The 19,947-nt window shown below is 43.6% G+C and overlaps 1 protein-coding gene across 1 annotated transcript in view; it reads left to right on the top strand.

Annotated features, from left to right (window-relative positions):
* Positions 1-13,798, top strand: part of BLMH (bleomycin hydrolase) — a 41,292-nt gene extending 27,494 nt beyond the window's left edge. Inside the window, exon 12 of the mRNA NM_001303621.1 lies at positions 12,831-13,798. Coding sequence (NP_001290550.1) covers positions 12,831-12,982 — 152 coding nt within the window. The 3' untranslated portion in view covers positions 12,983-13,798. The remainder of the gene's footprint in view (positions 1-12,830) is intronic.
* The last annotated feature ends 6,149 nt before the right edge of the window (positions 13,799-19,947 follow it).

Raw genomic sequence — 19,947 nt, 5'->3', positions numbered from 1 at the left:
GTCGAGTTAGGACTAAACTAACTTTTTTTGTTGTTCTTGAAAAAGTGAAATGCCTGAGATTGTACAGACTAAAGCATTTCGCTAGAGAGCCAAAAGATAAGAAATTGAACTGAGTGGGTGTAGCGTATAGTTCGTTCAAAGCCAAAAATAAATTATTCTCCTGTGTTTCTTGGTAATGTTCTTTTTGACTTAACAGGAAGGAAGGAAAGAAAACATGATCTAATTTAATTGGCACACTTGGCCTGACCTTAGGGAGAGTACGTAGTCTGTTATTATGCTTGCGATGTGTGTTTGCCTCGGCGGGGCCCTCCCATCCGTCACCCTGGTGGGCATTGGCCGCCATGTCTGATACAGAACCCCTTTGTGCTCTTTTAGGAGATGTGACAACCTTAAACACCATTGCTAGGATTTTGTTTCTGTAGATAGCATTGTTAGCAATTTGTTACTGTGCTCTAGGGGATTTCTGCATGTTAAAATTGATTGTTTCTCAAAAAACAGTGTTGGTAATACTACAAGCTGGCGGTAAACAGAGCAGAGATACTTGGGCAGGCTGCCTTTTTCCTCCGCCCAGCTCTAGCTTTGGGCTTCCCTGTTAGCTCAGCTGATAAAGAATCTGCCTGCAATGGAGGAGACCCCACTTCGATTCCTGGTTGGGAAGTTCCCCTTGGAGAGGGATAGGCTACCCACTTCAGCATTCTTGGGTTTCCCTGGTGGCTCAGACGTTAGAGAATTCGCCTGCAGTGCAGGAGACCTGGGGTTCAATCCCTGGGTTGAGGAGATCCCCTGGAGGAGGGCATGGCAACCCACTCTAGTGTTCTTGGCCTAGAGAATCCCCATGGACAGAGGAGCCTGGCAGGCTACAGTCCATGGGATCGCAAGGAGTCGGACACGACTGAGTGACTGAGCACCGCGCACCTCTGGCTTTGGTCTTCCCCATTGGTCGTGTTCATGTCCCTTCCTGCCCAGAGTCTAGTATCAGTGATGAAATCCAGTAAACTGACTATTTCCCAAAGAGGATAAATATTACCTCTACCCACAAGAGACATAAAGGGAGAAGTCAATTCTTATCTTACTGAATCCATTGAGTTACTTTATATTGGTGAACACTAGTATTCTTAGTCAGCTGGACTGAAAACTAGGTACATATCTGAGATGGCATACAACCTACCTGACTTTTCTCCCCTCCTTCTTGAAATACTTGACTATGCATTTTGTACCTTCTTTATGGATTGTATAAGAAATGGATTCCATAGCTGAATGAGGAAACAGGCCTTGGGACCTGTTACATCGTCTTTCATTTTGAAAAGCTGACAGGCTTGTTAGAGTTAAGTAGTTTGTAAAATGTTTAAGAATTCAAAATAGGGGAAATAACCCTTGGTGCTTTTTGCTCTTAGTCAGAAATTCTTCTGAGAAGAGCATAATCTTTATGCCAGAGTGACCTGCAGGTCATCTCACTAATGGTAGATCCAGAATTATAATTTGGACAGTCTGACATTAGAACCTACTCTTTATCACTAAACTGTGTTTCCTCTTAGCTTCTCTGTTCCAGTAGTATCTGGTCTGCTCATAGAAATAACATGGTTATAGCATGTTTCTTTGATTTTTTTCGTTAACTTTTTTTATAACTTAGTTCTTTGATTTTTTGCCCTTAACTTTTTATCATGGGCAATTTCAAGCCTATACAAGGAGAATAGTATTTAGAAATTCCCCACATGTTCATCACCCAGCTTCAGTAGTTATAAACATTCTGCCATGCATGTAACAAAGTATTGATAGTCAATAAATTGAATTCTTGGATGGTCGCCCTAATGAACCAGTCTTGTTATGGAACTTCTTTTTATGATTGGTTCACTTAGTCATGAGATGGTATTCCAGTTCTAAAGTCTGATACATCAGAGCCCTGAAGGTAGAATTATCGTAACATACTTCTTATGTTTGTTTAGTCTAGTTTCTTAATATGCTAAATAGCACAGTGAGGTTAGGGGGAATATAATTTTCTGAGTCTTCAATGGTCACTGAAGGAAAATCTTTATCTTTTAAAAATTTTGTTTCTCTAAGTTTTCATTTTGAACCAAGATTAGTTTTTCATTTTTCAAATTGCTTTTTTGCCTTTCAGCTTCAACTTTGAAGTTGTTTTTAACTTACATTCTTCATTTTTTCTTACATGTAAGCCTGTTCTTGATTTCATTTTAGTAAAATTTCCAGACTTCTTCATGAGGCTTTGGCATGTTAGAGATTAATCTGGAAAGAAACTTAACGAGACTGATTCATGTTACATCTGAACTTCTGCTGCTTCTTAAAAACCAAAAGCATGGCCTTTAATTGCCTCACCATATAATTCTGGGAACAGAATGTTCAAAGCTACGCACAAATTTCATCATATCCTTCACATAATGTTACATGGTAGAACCAAGAGAGACAGTTACTACTTTCTTGATTATAGATCCTGGACAGCAATTTGTCTCCTTGTGGTTTCACATTTTTCTATCAATAACATGGATAACAACCGTTTTCCTTATGATGTCCTATAGTTTCTATGTAGCCATCGAACTGTACACTGTTACATAATTCTAAAGAGTTCAATGAATAGTCTGTATTTCTATCCGAGGTACTCAGGACATATAGTTCATAGCATCTTGCTTGCTTCATAAGAATTCAACATTTGCTAATGCATTTGTCCTGAACCCCCACCCCCACCCCGCCGCTCATGGCATCAGATAGAGTAACTTAGGATATGAACATGGAGAAGGCAGTGGCACCCCACTCCAGTACTCTTGCCTGGAATATCCCATGGACAGAGGAGCCTGGTAGGCTGCAGTCCATGGGGTCGCTAAGAGTCGGGCACGACTGAGCGACTTCCCTTTAACTTTTCACTTTCATTCATTGGAGAAGGAAATGGCAACCCACTCCAGTGTTCTTGCCTGGAGAATCCCAGGGACGGGGGAGCCTGGTGGGCTGCCGTCTATAGCGTCGCACAGAGTCGGACACGACTGAAGCGACTTAGCAGCAGCAGCAGGGTATGAACATAGGTAATTGCACCCATGTTTTATGGGAATAAGTGAAAACATGCTGAGAGGTTGTGACTTACCCAGTGTTGGAGATAGAATTGGGACTGAGATTTCTTAATTTGACACAGGCAGCTTCCCTAAGAATGTATATTACCTACGAAAGATAACCAGTCATTTGCAGGTCAGTTTGAGATTTGGTTTGGAATTCTAGCACAAATGTAAATTGTAGACATTATTGAACTGAACTTGCCAAAATAAGAAAATTATGTGAGCCAAAAGCAGAGGCTTCTGATTTCCTGTAAAAGAGCAACATACAAATTTGTTCTGTCACTTCAGGGTTTTCATGTCTCTCCAGGCTTTCCTGTCTCTCTCTGACACCATCAGATTCGGGTATCTGAGTTCTCTCAGAGGGACTCCTCATCATCCATCTTCATTAACCACTGAGCCTGGTTGACACAAGCTAAAAAAGCAGTGACTGTGAGTGGAAGCTCATGCTCTCAGGTGGACAGTTGCTTCCTTATCCCAGCATGTGACTAGGGCAGGGCTGTGCCTGTGTGCTCAGTTGCTTCAGTCGTCTCTGACTCTTTGCCACCCTATGGACCGTAAGCCTGGCAGGCTCCTCTGTCATGGGATTCTCCAGGCTAGAATACTGGAGTAGTTTGCCATGCCCTCCTCCAGGGCATCTTCCCAGCCCAGGGATCAAACCCACACCCCTTATGTCTCCTGCATTGGCAGGCAGGGTCTTTACCACTGGCACCACCTGCCTACCATTTGTGAGAGAAGGCTCTTCCTAGCCTACAGGCTGAAACCGATTTCAGGGAGAAATCCTTTCATGTTTGATGTAGATTGATGTGTATTTCCTTTGTCCTGTAGAGAGGATTTGTCGTTCTCCCAGGTGGTCTCCAAGGTATGCTTGCATTGCTTTGAGGATAGAGGTCAGACACAGAACCCGAGCCCAGATGCCTGGGACACATCCTGGCTGTCCCACCTATTGGCTGTGTAGCCTTGGTCATGGTGTTTAACCTTTATAAGCCTTAGTCTTCTGATCTGTAAAACGGGGATAGTAGTTGTACCTACCTCATAGGGTGTTTGTGAGAACTATGCCAGGCATATAAGAAATGCCCAGAAACATTAGCTATCATTGGTGCCATTGTTAATGTTCTCTGTAGACAAGAGAACAGCAGAGCAGGGACGTAAGCTCTCCTCCCTCTGGGAGAGGGCTGTCTCACTGGCCCACTGTTCTAACATCGGGTCTCTTAAGAATTCAGGACCCTTGGTGACCGTTGGACTGCATCTCCAGTTTACTGGGTGGATGACTCGTCATGTGGGCTTAGTCTTTCACAAGAGAAGCAGTGGAGGTGAAGACACCTCATGCCAAGGAAACCCATTAGCAACAGTGTCAGCTCACATTTATTGACGGGATGCAGGGAGCCACGCACAGACCGCAGTGCGAACGTCTCTGACCCTCAGAGGAATTCATGCTTCTCCACCTGGGACCTGGAAGGGGATTTGAAGAGGGCTGTGATGTGGCAGATGTGGCAGTCGTGGTGTGCTCCTCAGACTGTAAGATACAGGATAAGTAGAAAAGTAGAAAAAGATAAGCCAGAGAAGGGGTGATTTCTCCCAGAAGGCAGATGACAGCAGAAGAGGAGGAGCTGGGGAGAGCCCCCTCAGTGGGGAGACAATACAAAGACATTGAAGCTGAGGTTACTGAAGTCACAGGACTAGGTGAGAAGTCACGGGACTAGGTGACGTCAGAGAAAACCTGGTGGGAAATAGCGCTGCGGTGGGGCAGCCAGAAAGAAGTCAAGCGGGGAGGCTTTGGGATTGGGCTTTAGAGCAGGTTTGGGACCCTTTAGGTGGAGGGAGGGTGGACGCCCACTGTGCTGTCAGTGCCCTGCCAGGAACACAGTGTACTTGCTTCCTCCACACGCTGGGTATGGGGAGTGGGCAGGCTGGGTGTTGAGCTGGAACCATTAGGCTGTAAATCTTGCTCCATATGTTGTTTGTAAGAACAAATATGTAAAACACAAATGTGAGAATGAATGCACAATAACACGGGATAAAGTACAAGAGAGACAATGAGTGATTGGAACTGGGGAGGCTCCTTACCAATCCTTCAGAGGTGAGCAGAGTTTTAGGAAAGATGCTTGGGTTGTGGGTGTTTTGGGAAAGGACGTGGGAGGCCAGCCAAGGAGAAGGGGGCTGAGAAGCATCGCTCTTGACCTGTAGAGTGTGCTTCAGGCAGGTCCGAGGCTTGGGGCCAAGAAATAATGTGGCCTGTCATCCGTGGAGCTTTTGAGGAAAGAGCAAAAAGCCGGCTTTGCCTGAAACAAATAGGAGTAGTACTGTTTGGGGTCAGAGAGAAGTCATTAAGTTTTGGCAAGAAAATAGACCCTTGAATGACACCTGAATTTGTGTTTTCTCCTCCTGTCCAACATCGGAGATGCTGGCAGGATTTCGTGTGATCTCAGACTAGCCTGGATAGTAGTGCTCACAGTCCAGGGAAACAAAACAGTCAGACTGGCTGGTGCATTGCCCTCTCTCCTCAGCCCAGAGGTGGACAGGCTTCTTCTGGGGGCACTTCCTCAGGAAGTGTGCACTTCTGCAGACTGAACTTTGTTGTGGTTTGATGGTTTTTAAAAAAATGCAACCCACAAACCAAAACAACCCTCTTTGCCAACCACATTTTCCACTCTGCCTTCTTACCAGGGAGATGGAATCTTCCGTAGCCTTTGTTTCTGAACGAGGCCACAGGTAATACCCAGCTGTAAGAGTAGCCCTTCCCTTCTCAGCAAAAGGTTCAGGATCCTGAATGTATGCGCACCACAGAGCCAGACTTTGGTATTTGGCCTGGAGGAAAAAGAGGCCTCTCCTCAGATCCCTGTCCAGGTATCTGTCTCAAGCGGTAGGTTTGTTTTCTTTCCAAAACATCCAGCCCACCCTGTTCTCCAGCCTTCTAAGCAAATGCACTTAAAGCACATGACATCTCTTTGATTTAAAGAGACACGATACCTCATAAACAAACCCTGCAAAACCTGGGCGCCTGACCATCAGTGTGGGGTGTGTGGGCAGATGGAATTGGTTCCAGACAGTGCCTGGATTAGAAACTAGATTACGTGGTATCTGTTGGCCAGAGGATACCTACCTGCCACTCTCTCTGCCACTGGGTACTCTTTTGGAGGAAGCTGAGCCCCATGGAAAAGACTGAATTTGAAGTTAAGACCTGGATTTAAGTATGGGCTTTACTTAATGGCTGTGACTTTAAACAACTCATACCAACCCTGCCTACCTCATAGTGTCACTATGAGGATTAAAATTGAAATAAGAGTAGATAGTGGATATAAAATTGCACTTTGAAGTGTAAGTTCCCTACAGAGCTACCTGTGTGTTTTTGTTTTATTTTGCTTACTAAGGTATAATTCTTTTACTAAATAATAAAATTATACTGTTCCAAAATCAAAACACAAAGAAATACATAAAGAGGAATCTTATTTCCATCTCTGTCCCTATGTATGCCTTTCACCTCCTGCGTTTTTCAGGTTCTCATTCTCTTCATTTCTGATGTGACTTTGCAGTGTGTTTTAGTGCACCGAAGGTAGCATATCTTATCTCCCCGCTCTGCTTCTCCTTCTCACTTTACTTAGTGTGTCTCGGAGGCCTGTCAGTACGTTTCCATATCAGTACAGCCTTATTATCTTACATTGTCTGGATGTACCGTAGTTCACTCAACCAGTTCCCAGGTTGAATAAGTACGAGCTGTTGTTGTACGTAATTACACGCCTGTTGTGTGCATGCAGGTACTGTGTGTCTGCAGGATGAAATTCCAGAAATGGCATTGCGTAGTGAAGAGGGCAAAGGCACTCGAATTTTTCCCATTCCAAAGGAGTTGTGTCGTTTTGTATATTTGTAGTGTACTCCGTACAAATGTAAGGCATGCTTTCTACAGTGGGTGACTAACAGAAGTGGTTGACAGAGTGTTACTACTTAATCACCTGTGAAATTGTGTGTGTTCATAGCTGTGTCAAGGCCTTAATGAGTGGTTTTCATTGAGACTGTGTTTCTTACGTTTTCTTACCACTTACCCTACTTTGCTTTCAATTTTTTTTAATATAATTGCAGGGAAACATTTATCAGTTCAGTTCAGTTTCTCAGTTGTGTCCGACTGTGACCTCAAAGACTGCAGCATGCCAGGCTTCTCTATCACCAACTCCCGGAGATTGCTCAAACTCATGTCCATCGAGTCAGTGATGCCATCCAACCGTCTCATCCTCTGTTGTCCCCTTCTCCTGCCTTCAATCTTTCCCAGGCTTGGGGTCTTTTCTAAGGAGTCAGTTCTTCACATTAGGTGGCCAAAGTATTGGTGGCCAAACTGGTTAAACTATGGTACATCCAGACAATGCCAGATAATGAAACTACTGATGTGGAAACATCAAACAAAAATGTTTATAAACATAACAGAAAAACCTTAGAAGCCATAAAGGAAAAGATTGATAAATTTGACTTCATAAAACACACAAAAAATTTAGGACACTAGAAAACATCATCAACTAAATTAGAAGGCAAATTACATAATAGGAAAAATGTTTGCCATCATTATATTAATATAGAGAGCCCTATTACTGATCACTGTGAAAATGGCAAACATACCAGTTAAAATTCAGCAGAGGTCCCAAACAGACTCTTTACAAAAGAAAACTGAATAGCAAGCACCCACAGACAAAAGTTCAGATTGGACTCAAAAAGAAAGTTGAAATTATATATTGATAAGGACATAAAGAAATTAAGTAGATGATTAAGGATGTACACAGGTTTAATTACAAAATTGTTTATAGCAGTGTTGTTTCTAAGCATGAAAAAATAATTCAGATTCCAACAATAGGGAATTAAACACATTTTGGTTTTACTCATAAATTCAGCACTTAAAAATTATAGTGTAGATAGTTTTTTTATTAATATGAAAAGAGCAATATTGGAAAACAGCATATGTGATACTCTGTGGTATAAGAACATTATGTTGTCTCATTTTTATTAAATGTATAGCGTCTACACATATAAATTTTTATCAGAGGATATACATGGGATTTTCCAGGCAAGAGTACTGAAGTGGATTGCCATATCCTTCTCCAGGACATAAAAATCTAACTAGGGCCTAACCTGAGTTTCCCAGGTGGCGCTAGTGGTAAAGAACCTGCCTGCCAATGCAGGAGATATAAGAGATGCAGGTTCGATGCCTGGGTTGGGAAGATCCCCTGGACAAGGGCATGGCAAGCCACTCCAGTATTCTTGCCTGGAGAATCCCATGGATAGAGGAGCCTGGTGGGTGAGCTATAGTCCGTGGGGTCAGACAGGGTCGGACACAACTGAAGCAACTTAGCACGCACGCACGCACGCACAGGGTCTAACCCAGGATGGTGGGATCGTAGGCAGTTTTAAAATGTATATTTGTCATCTTTTCATCCACCTCTTCCTTCTGCTCCTCTTCCTTCATTTTATCATCTTCCTCCCTCTGTCCTTCCAAGATTTTTTATAAGGAGCATTAATTATTTGGGTAATCTTTAAGGAGTCAAAAAGTGATATAATATTTCAGAATTTTGAAGGGAAAATCACCTACCCCGTGATATAAAATTATCATTGTTTTTCATGTTTTCTCCCCCTGTGTATTTGGAATTTTAACATAGTTATAAAGGATACACTATTTTTATATACTTTTATCCCTTAAACATTTTTCCATGTTACTGCATAGTCTTTGCAACTTCATTTTAAATGACTGATTAATATTTTGTGGAGTGATTTCTCACTGTTTATTAGGACGTTTGAAATATGAGACAAGTGTCAGTGAGGCTTGCCTTCCCTTTCTGGGAGCCTTTCTTCAGCCTTGAGTTATCAGCATCAAGTGAAAGATTGGCAGTGACTTAATGAGGCCTCAGTCGTCTGGCTTCCTTAGGTTCAGGCAGCCAGACAGATTCATCACAGCAGAATAGTAACTTGATTTTGTCATACCTTTTTTAAAAATAGCAACAACAACAAAAATTGAACCACAAGTAGTTTTGTTAGTGAGGTGAAATATTTCATAGAACAAAGCAAAACATTTCTCATTTATAAATAATAATATATTTATCACCTTAATTTATGTCTGAAAGGTTTAAAACTTAGATCTTTGGTAGGATTTCAGAAAACTGGTTTTTTAGGGTAAAGTTTTTCTTTCCCTTAAATGAACCCATTGGAATCCCTTCTGTTTCTGAGTGCATTAGGCCTGTCTAGAGCCGTATCTACAGATGCTGTTTCTCCCTTTACAGACCATACTGCTCTTTCTCTTAACAGATATAGAAATGTTGCCAGTGTCTTTGAGGGACTGTTCACTTATTTTATTTCTTCCTCTTCCTTTCTTTATTTTATTTCTTGCGTGTAAGCAAGACATTTAATGTTTAAACAAAATTTAATTTCACCTTAGTCCCTAAAGCTGACTTTCTTTATCTATTTATCCGTTTGTTTCCCTGAATGCAACATCAGGATCCTTGGGGCAGATTTTTGTTTTCCTTTTTTGTTTGTTTCTTTGGTCTTTGGGGAACGCCGGTTTCTAATGGCCAAGGTACATGAGGGCTAGAAGCTGCAACTTTCCTCAGATCAAGATGGTCGCTCTAACCCTGCCCAAGTGGACACCTTGCTGCTCCTCTCCACAGCACTCACTCGGGTTTTAGACACACTGATCCTAATCATCTCAGTCAAACTCCAGGACACGCAGTATCAACAGTTACAGCAGCCACAAGGTCATTATCTACCCAGGGTGCAATTACTCGGCAGCCACCTAGACTGTGAGGTTTTGTGGGCCCCCAGAGAACTCATATCCTGAAGAGAGAGACTAATCAAGGCAGGTCCTCTTGGCGGGGACCCTGAAAGGGTGGATTACAATCGATAGGAGTTTTAATTTGTGAGGACTTAATCTTATCTCCTGCTTTTGGAACAAGATAGCGTAGATGTACTTATTGTCCATTTTCTCCGGGCATTTTTTGAAGACTCATTTGATTGTGTGATGATAGTATTGTTGAAAGGACACAGAACTTTATTACATGAATCTGCCTCCATCCTTCACCTGCCTCTCTGCCTGCCCCAAGCCCCTCTCAGGATTTATTCAGGGGGCATTAGGGTGAGGGGAAGGATGCCTAATGTCTCAGATGGTGTGGCAGTTAGTAGCCTGCTCTCCTGCCCACTGAAAACTCCTCATGGGCAAGGCAGATGCTGAAACTTTTTCTCAGAAAGCATTTACTTAGGATGCAGCAAGAAATGGTATCGGCTGGCCCTTCAGCTGACCAAGCTTTGGCTGCTGGAACTCAGTGGCAGTGACGTGGGTGACGTGAGAGGCCAGGGACTTGGGAATGTGTGTGTGTTCTTCCCGGTGTCTCCTGTTGAGAATGGTGCCCTGGATCGTGAGGGGATCGTCATGATCGGACTTGGCATGAGTGCTTGCGCACTTTTCCTGGCATTTTTTGGAGAGGGAAAACACGCGGTGCCAGGTCAGGATGAGCTGCCTTGACTCCCGTCAGGGAGGGGCAGAGTGCAGCAGAGACGAGCTCCCCGAAGCAGTCCTGTTTTCAAGTTAAGTGATGTCCTCTGTCATACCATTTAGTTTATAAAAGTAGACTTACCATCACGTTGCCTTTTAATTATTTAAATCAGCCTTGCTTTTAGAGCAGCAGTTCTCAGAGTGGGCCCTGAGGACCCCTGCCAGGTCCCTGGGACCCTTCTAGGACATCTACAAGGTCTTCCTTCCTCTGACAGCATATCTGCAGGAGGCCAGATTTGCTGCTTCTGCTTCATCCAAAAGAACAGTTGCAGCAGACTGCACACAGAAGCAGATATGAGAATTTAGCTGTCTTCTGCATCACAGAGTAATGCCACTTTCCTTACTAAAATTTATTTTGTATTGGAGGATATAATTATTTTTTCCTAAGTGAATCAATATTTTTAGCTTTCTATTTTAATTTTTACTGTGGTTAACATCATTAAGTATAACCCATATCAACAACTTTTTAGAGTCCTCAATAATTTTAAGTGCACAGTCGTGAGCCTGGGGCCAAGAAGTTTGAGAACCAATATACTAGAGGATCACCTTAGGAATACCTACCTCTTCTCCCTCTCTCTCGGTCCTCTGTAGTGGGAAGTGATATAGCACAGACCTAGATTTGCACACTTGCAGAGAAAATATGGCTCAAGTGTCTAGTATATAACAGGTGTCAGCCATGGTAAGATGATGATGAAGATCGCTAGTTACTGTGAGTGCTCGGTGTGTAGGTGGTAACCTATGTAGGTACACACTTCTGTCCTCTGCTTTCTCCATGGCCCATCCTTATTTTAAGTGCACACGCTTTCATCTCTCGCCTTAGTTTCACTCTTTGTATTAGCAGTGCCTCAGGTGCAATGTTTCCCCATTTCAGTTTGGCAGTGGTATGATCCCGAAGAGGAATTCTTGTCCTAGTGGAGCCTGTGGGCTTCCCAGGTGGTGCTGGCCGTAAAGAACCCGCCTGCCAGTGCTAGGAGACATGAGAGACACAGGTTTGATCCCTGGGTCAGGAAGATCCTCTGGAGGAGGAAATGGCAACCCACTCCAGTATTTTTGCCCAGAGAATCCCATGAGTAGAGAAGCCTGGTGGGCTGTAGTCCACAGGGTCACAAAGAATCAGACGTGATTAAAGCACCTGAGCCTACCACCTCTAGTGGAGCCGGGATAGTCTCCCTGACGGGAAAGGCAGGTGTCTGTCACCAGATACCTGATGACGCCATGCCTTTTCTCAGATAAGCCTCAGTCTGGGGTGTTAGTACTGCTGTGCCCCTGTTCATTCCTACCACTGGACAGATCCGTAAATCCCAGGGCCTCAGCAAGGAATATAGGTCAAGCGACTGTCTCTTCTTCACCACAGATTTCCTCCTAAGAAAGCACAGACTCACACAGTGTCATCTGCAAATAAGTGGCTCCCTGGGAATGAAGACCAGACCCCGTCAGGATTCCCCTGATGGCTTAGCTGATTGTTGTGTAGAAATTTATGGTAGAGAGGAATGAGAGAAAACAGCCAGTGATGCTGAGAAGGTGGGATGGGTATGCTTGCCCTTCTGATCCTAGAGATTAACCCCTGACATATGGCTGTGTGAACAAGAAACATTTCCACCTACCTTCAGGGTCACTGACTCACCCTCAGTGAGGCAGCCTGAGAAGTGGAACAGCACAGGATCTTTGGTCCAAGGCCCAGCTCTGAACTTCACCCATGTAACCTGGGCTCATCACTTAGTTACTCTGAGCCCCAGTTTTTCTAACTGGTAAAAACATTACCCTGCTGTCCTGTCTGCTTTGTAGATTGCTGTAAGACTTCATCGGGGGCTTCCCTGGTGGTCATTGGTTAGGAATCTGCCTGCCAGTGCAGGGGACAGGAGAGCCCACATGCTACAGAGCAGCTGGGCCTGTGAGCCACGACTACCGAGCCTGAGCTCTGGAGCCCAAGGACCACAATTGCTGAAGTCCGCGCACCTAAAGCCCATGCTCCAGAACAAGAGAGGCCATCTCAACGAGAAGCCTGCACACCACAACAAACAGCAGCCGTGCTCGCCACAACTGGAGAAAGCCTGCGTGCAACAACAAAGACCCAGTGCAGCCAAAAATAGAGAAATAACAATTTTAAAAATAATCAGGTTAAATGAAATTACAGATGGGAAAGCTGAAAAACATGTACAAATGCTAGCTTTGTGAGAGATTTTCTCATAGTGCCAGTAAGGTTTTTGCTCTTTGCCCCTTGCCCTCTGGATTCATGAGGCTCCTGTTCTCTTCTCCAGGTTACCTGTGCATGACGGATGAGTGGTTCTCTGAGTACGTCTACGAAGTGGTGGTGGACAAGAAGCATGTCCCTGAAGAGGTGCTAGCTGTACTAGAGCAGGAACCCATTGTCCTGCCAGCCTGGGACCCCATGGGTGCTTTGGCCAAGTGATGTTGCCTCCAGCTTTTCCTCTTCCCATGGGACCTGAAGTAGCTGCAAAGGACAGATCCAGGGACTGAAGCCAAAGTGACATAGCTGACTGTGTGTTCCCACGGGACACGGTCAGACTCTTGGATTTCTGCTCCAGGAACCTCTTTGGGAAAGTGTGCTTTATGCTGAAACAGAATATTCTTAAAGAAAAAAAGGGAAAGGTCAGGTCACACTATCTACTCTCCTCATCTCCAACAGCTCAGGATCTCTTAGCATTTTAATCAGATGTAATTGTTTGTCTTAACTCTGTCACACCGGTTTCGTTCTGTGTCTGTGTTAATAAGGCAGAAGAGGATGAGCAATTGAGGTGTGTGGAGAGAAAGCAGACCTAGTGCTCCTTGTTCCTAGAGTAGAGTGGGGGAGGGTGCCCTAACATTTGAGCTCTCAAAACTGCATGCTGCCTGACAGTATCACTGTTCCTCCGAGGTGGCAGTCACTGAATTCAGATTTTGTCAAGGTAATTCTTTGTGCCTCGAACAGCCCAGGAATGGGAGGTTGATCAAAACTGACATGATTCCTTCCAGTTGTTCTGAACTGTGGAGATCACGGCTCTACTTGAGTCGTGGTTAAGTAGAGGGTCAGGGAACGTGGGTGAGAGAACAACCAAAACCTTATCATGATCTGAATTATAATCATTAGAGGGAGCTCTCGCCAAATGGTTCAACTTCTGCCTCTGGAATTGGGAGTTGGGTGGGCACAAAAAGGGGATATCATCCATTCTTTCTGACAACTAGATGGTGCTGAGAAAGCTTTTGAATAAAACACTTTGCTAAATGAGAGTGTGTTGGCTTATTTGACCTAAGAAGTGTGTGTGTGTTTGGCTATAAAGGAAAGTAGCCAGGTGGCTCGTGTTCTTGAAAGTAAAGAAACAGCAAGATGGTTCAGAGCGTCTCCACCTTGGCTGCTCTCTGGGATGTACCATTCTTCCCAGCCTGTGCAGATCCTCTCTGGCTTCTGCAGAGGGCTTCTAGGCACCATGTTTAAGAGAGCTGGTGCCTCTGCTGCTTAACCATCATTTCTCCAAGCAACAGGGTCACTGCAAGAGTGGGAAGTAAGGCCCAGCTGGGTCCAGCCTTAGAGTGGGCTGAAGAGTATGTATTTTACTAAGACTGGCCTCTCTTTCACTGAAAGCAAAGAAATACAGCATCCTAATCAACATTTCTGTTGGTGCCTGAGTCCCCTACCTTTCAGGCTTTGAAAGAATCTTCTCAGTTCTAGCATGGAATATTGTTTGTCATAACATTAGTTATAACATTAGTTACAGGCTCAAGTGTTATTCAGTGTTTACAATACTCTAGCAATCCTGTTCCAAGTAGGATAAATCCATTTCCAGACACATCATGGTGAAACCTCAGAACAAATCTTAACGATATCCAGGAAGAAACGACAGGTTGCCTCCAAAGAAAAGACAATGAGATTGCTGACTTCTCATCAGCAACTATGTATGTCAAAAGACCGTGAAAAGTGCCTTCAAAAGACAGTTAGAAATTAACCATGAACCTAGAATTCTATACTGAGCAAAACTGTCTTTGAAGAACAGAGGTGAAATAAAAGACTATTTCAGTTAAAAATTGTTGCCCAAGCAGAACAACAGTGATCTCTTAATATAGAAGTTCTGAAATTCAACAAAGGAATGTAGAAGAAAGTGATAAACACGTGCACCATCTAAACAGGAAGTGACTATGGGTAGTCTTACAAGTTCCAAAACAGATAAAACCAAAATACATAAAAATAGGGAACGCGGGAGATGATTAGAATAAGCATACATACTCTAAAGTCTTTAATGTCATTTAGGAAGAAGATAAGTGCATGGATTAACTTTAGGCTTTGCTGTGTTTATTTTAAGTGCTAGAAGTTTCCAGATTAACTACTAAAATAAAACAGGATGTACTTTCCCATCAAGAATATTATATATATATTACATATATATTATAAATATATAAAATATATAAAATTTTATTAAAATATATAAATTTTATAAATATATATAAACAAAATAGTGGAGAGAAAGAAAACACAGGCAAGTACTGTGTCCAAAATAGAAACCTAAATGTGTCAATAATTTCAACGTCCATAAAAGGCTTAAATGTTTCAGAAAAAAGCGAATTGTCAGATGGAATTTTTTTTTTAACTGATGGATTTTATCTTTATTTTCCTTTGTTGTTTATCCATTCTAAATGTAATAGTTTGCGTCAGCTAACCCAGAACCCTCAGGCCGTCCCTTTCCTTCCTCCTCTTCCCCTTGGCAACCTGAGTCTGTTCTCTTAGTCTGTGAGCCTGTTGCTGTTTTGTACATGGGTTCGTTTGTGCCGTATTCCACACATAAATGAGACCACGCGGTGTTTTTCTCTTTCTGACTTCACTTCGTATGATGATCTCTCCTGGCATCCATGTTGCTGCAAATGGCACTGTTTCATTTTTAGGGCTGAGTAGTATTTTACTGTTGTATTCTATTGGAGTTGGCGATGGACAGGGAAGCCTGGCTTGCTGCAGTCCACGGGGTTGCAGAAAGTCGGACACGACTAAGCAGCTGAACTGAACTGAGTATTCTATCATATAGATGTACCACATCTTCTTTATCCATTCATCTGTCAGTGGACACTTAGGTTGTATCCATGTCTTGGCTAGTATGAATAGCTGTGAACATTAGGGACATGTGTATCTTTTTGAATTATTGTTTTGTCTGGTTATGTGCCCAGGAGTGGGATTGCTGGATCATATGGCAACTCTTTTTAGTGTTTTTGAGGAACCTCCATACTGTGTTCCATAGTGGCTGCACCAATTTGCATCCCCACCAACAGTGTGAGAGGGAGGGCTTTCCTTTTCTCTACACCCTCTACAGCATTTGTTACTTGCAGACTTTAGTGATGGCCATTCTGACTGGTGTGAAGTGATGGCTCATTGTAGTTTTGATTTGCATTTCTCTAATAGTGATGTTGAGAATCTTTTCATGTGCCTATCGGCTATCTTTATATCTTCTTTGGAGAAATGTCTATATAGGTCATGTGCCATTTTTCAGTTGGGTTGATTGTTTCCTGTTGAGTTGTATGAGCTGTTTGTATATTTTGGAGATGAAGTTCTTGCCACTTGCCTCATTTTGCAAATATTTTCCCCCATTCTTCAGGTTGTCTTTTTGTTTTGTTTTTTTCACTTACAGTTTCCTTTGCTATGCAAAAGCTTGTAAGTTTGATTAGGTTGATTCCATTTGTTTATTGATTGATTAAACAAATAATTGATTCCATTTGTTTATTTTTGGTTTTATTGCTATTGCCTTGGGAGACTGACTGAAAACATTGGTATGATTTATGTCAGAGAATGTGTTGCTTATGCTGTCTTCCAGTTTTATGGTGTCGTGTCTTACGTTTAAGTCTTTAAGCCATTTTTTTATTTTTGTGCATGGTGTGAGGGAATTCATTGATTTACATGCACCTGTCCAACTTTCCCAGCACCATTCGCTAAACAGACTCTTTCGCATTTATATTACAAGTGGTTCTTTAAAAAAAAGAAAAGCAAATTAACATATTGGGTAAGACTGATCCCCCCCAAAAGTACAGACACACACAAAAGAAGTCAAGAGGAGGCTACCATTATATTGCAGATGGAAAAATATAAGACACCCTTAATGTTGTCAGAAGTGACAGTGAAGGGACCAGTTTGGAAGACATACATCCCCAGACCCCGGGAAGAAGGGGGAGAAGAAGCAAACTGAAAAGCAGAGTGAGACGTTGAAAGATTTAGCAGAACTGAAAAAGTTGAATCCTGATTCAGCAGTGCAGACAGCTAGTGATAAGCAAACCAGTTTACACTGTGTAACCCTCTCCCCCCACCCCCCACCCCCAAAGCTCAGACATGCTAGCATCAGAGGGTTACTCTGGGTCACTGAAAGCTAGATGCCCTCGCTACCTTGGGTAGCTATGTGCTTGCCCCTCCCCCTCTCAGCAGGCACCAATTCAAGATTTATTCTCCATAGAGAAAACTAGTTTATGGCCTGGAGGTCAGAAACTTAGTTGAAGATGAAAGTACCTTATGTGGGCATTTGCATTTTGAATATCCTCGGTCATACTGGGCTCCTAGAACCCTAGTGTGCAGAGATTGCAAGTGTTCTCTGGGGAATTTCGATTAGGTTAAGAAGAAAGACAAAGAGCTATTCTGTGACATAAAGGATTATTTTATGAGGCTGCCATAACCCTAACAAAAAAAAGAAAAAAGTACATGCAAATCTCCTCCATAAAGAGATGCAAAATTCCTAACCAAATATTACTGAATCCAAATATATAAAAGATAATCTCCATAACCAAATACTGAATAGAAGCTATTATCCAAATAAAATTAGGATTCTGTGGAGAGAAACAAAGGATGGCGGGTATGTCTTCTCTACCAAAGATGAAATGGGCCAGAGTTTTAGCCAGACATCTGAACTGGAAGAACCTGCTAACATTTGGGTGACTGGTGAACTGGGAATTGAGAAGGTGTGAACTGTCTTCCTGTCGCTCTTTCAATGATACTCTCACCTCTGGAAGGTCCTTGCCAGCTCCAGGAACCCTCTTGAGACATGTAGAGTCATGCTGACCCTACACATCCAAGAAGCCAGGACCTGATAATGAGACGTCATTCCTCCAGGATGTGGTTGTGGATCCATCAGCGTGCTCTGGCTTGTTGTCAAAGAGCCACTGAATTCTCATTTGCTGTTGGCAGCGCCAGGGCACTTGAACTTTCATTCCCACTTCTCTGATCGTGTGGCCTGGGTGAAACTTGTTGCTGACTGGCCAAAGTCATTGATTAGGCTAGATTTTTTTTTTTTTCCTTGTAAGTAATATCAGATGGGCATCCCCGTAGTTGAGACCGCTTGTTCAGAACCGTTGCTGCTTTTCATGAAGATGACCCTACTTCCTTGGGGTCTGTGACACAATTTGATTGAAAACTAGGAATCAATTGGCCAGAGTTGTTCTTGTTTCCTTTGCAAAATTCAAACCCTTTACACATGACCACAAAGAGAAAGGGAGAGGGAGGGGGAGTGTCCTATTCATAGCAGCCATAGGCATTTGCAAACAGGACTGTGTGAAGATAGAAGCCCTTCTGCCCGTTTGTCTTCCTTGGTACCGTTTGGATACCACCTGCTTTCTCTCTCTCTCTCTCGCTTACTCCTTGAGAAAAACTATCTAGTAGCTCCTCTTAAAGTGGATGGAGTGGGCTCTGGAACCATCTCTCAGCCTATCCTAAGTCAATGTTTTGTTTGATTTTTTAAAATTACCTGCTTTGCAGAAGAATGGAGTGGCTGAGACAGGGCGGGTACACGGTGGAAAGTATCAGAGTGTGCTTGACTTAAACTGCAGCCCACTTGCCTCTCACCCGAGAGGGCCCTTAGAGGTCATCTTGTCTAGACTTCTCCAAGATGGATAAGGAATCCTTGAAGTTCTGCATGGACACATTCAGTGACAGGAGCACACAGCCTCCTCCCTTGAGGCCCCTGCCCACCTCTCCAGACCCAACTTCCTCCCTTCCCTTCTTGTTCACCCTGCATCAGACAGTCACACCCCACTCCCACTTTGTCCTTCAAATGCACCAAGCGCATTCCCGCCTGCTAGCTGTTCCCTCATCCTAAAACTGTTCCCTCAGCCTGAAGGCTGGCTTCTTATGATTCAGGTCATGGCTCAAACATCAAGGCCATCACCTCACCTGAGTAGGAAGCTGCCCCCTCCTCACCGCCTCCACCACCTCTGCCCTTGCCTCTATACGATAACTGGGGTCGATTTCCTTCACTTCTGTCACTTTCTGAAATGCTTGTTTGTTTCTATGTTTATGTGTCGATCCTTCCTGTCAGTTCCCCCAGGGCAGCGGCTTTGTCTTACTCACCACTGTGTTCACAAGCCTGCCTCATGGTAAATATGGTTGACTGACGGATGGAAAATGCCCTATATCCTGACAGCTGTATTCAATTAAAAGTTTATGTATAGATCTGAAGTGGGCTTCGCAGTCACTTGCTCAGGAGGGATGAGTAGAATGAGAACAAAGCCCCTGTGGATCTTCGTACGTCAGTGCTTAACAGGAAGGTCTAGATTTCAGGGTGACTGGACTTAGGGGAGCAGAAGAGGGAGGTAGAAACCCTCAAAGGTTTTCTTCACTTTTCTCACTGCCTGCACCTTTCTGGCTTCAAATTGGCCCAGCAGAGATTCCCAGTGGCTCAATGATAAAGAATCCACCTGCCATTGCAAGAGACGCGGGTTCAATCCCTGGTCCAGGAAGATCCCACGTGCCTCGAAGCAACTAAGCCCATGCGCCACACCTACTGAGCCTGTGCTCTAGAGCCAGGGAGCCTCGACTGCTGAAGCCTATGCACCCTAGAGCCTGTGCTCTGCAAGAAAAGAAGCCATTGCAATGAGAAGCCTGTGCATCTCAACTAGAGAGTTACCCCTACTCGCCACAACTCGAGAAAAGCCTGCGCACAGCAGCCAAGACCCCACACAACCAAAATAAATAAAAACATTTTTAAAAGAAAAAGTCAACCCAGGAGAGGGAGAATCCCAGCACCTTTGGACTCAGGCAGGAGGGTTGGCTGAGCCACTTGGAGCCACGCAGGGCAGGGACCAGCCACCGACCCTCTCTGCGTCTCAGTCTCCATACCATCTTTGGTGAAAAGCTTTTTGAAATGTATTCATAGGAAAGGTCACAGCTCAAAAAGGAGAAAAACTAAAATATATTTTTAATAACAAAATACAGCCAAAGGGTTGAAAAATGCATATTACCCTTGTGGTAGGAAAAGAACAAAAAAGGAGGCAGATAATGTACGTGGGAGACAGATGCTCAATAGATGGGAGCTATTGGTAATAACCAGTTCACAGAGCTTCTCCAATGTGTCCGTCATCGAGCAAGGCCCTCTGGGGGTTAAAGTAATTCCCTGCCCTTCAGAAGTTTATCGTGTAGTTCGC

Source organism: Bos taurus, chromosome 19 (assembly GCF_002263795.3).
Source record: "Bos taurus isolate L1 Dominette 01449 registration number 42190680 breed Hereford chromosome 19, ARS-UCD2.0, whole genome shotgun sequence".
NCBI classification, from domain to species: Eukaryota; Metazoa; Chordata; class Mammalia; order Artiodactyla; family Bovidae; genus Bos; species Bos taurus.
Note: the sequence above shows the minus strand (reverse complement) of the source record. Positions and strands in the feature narration are given on the sequence as shown.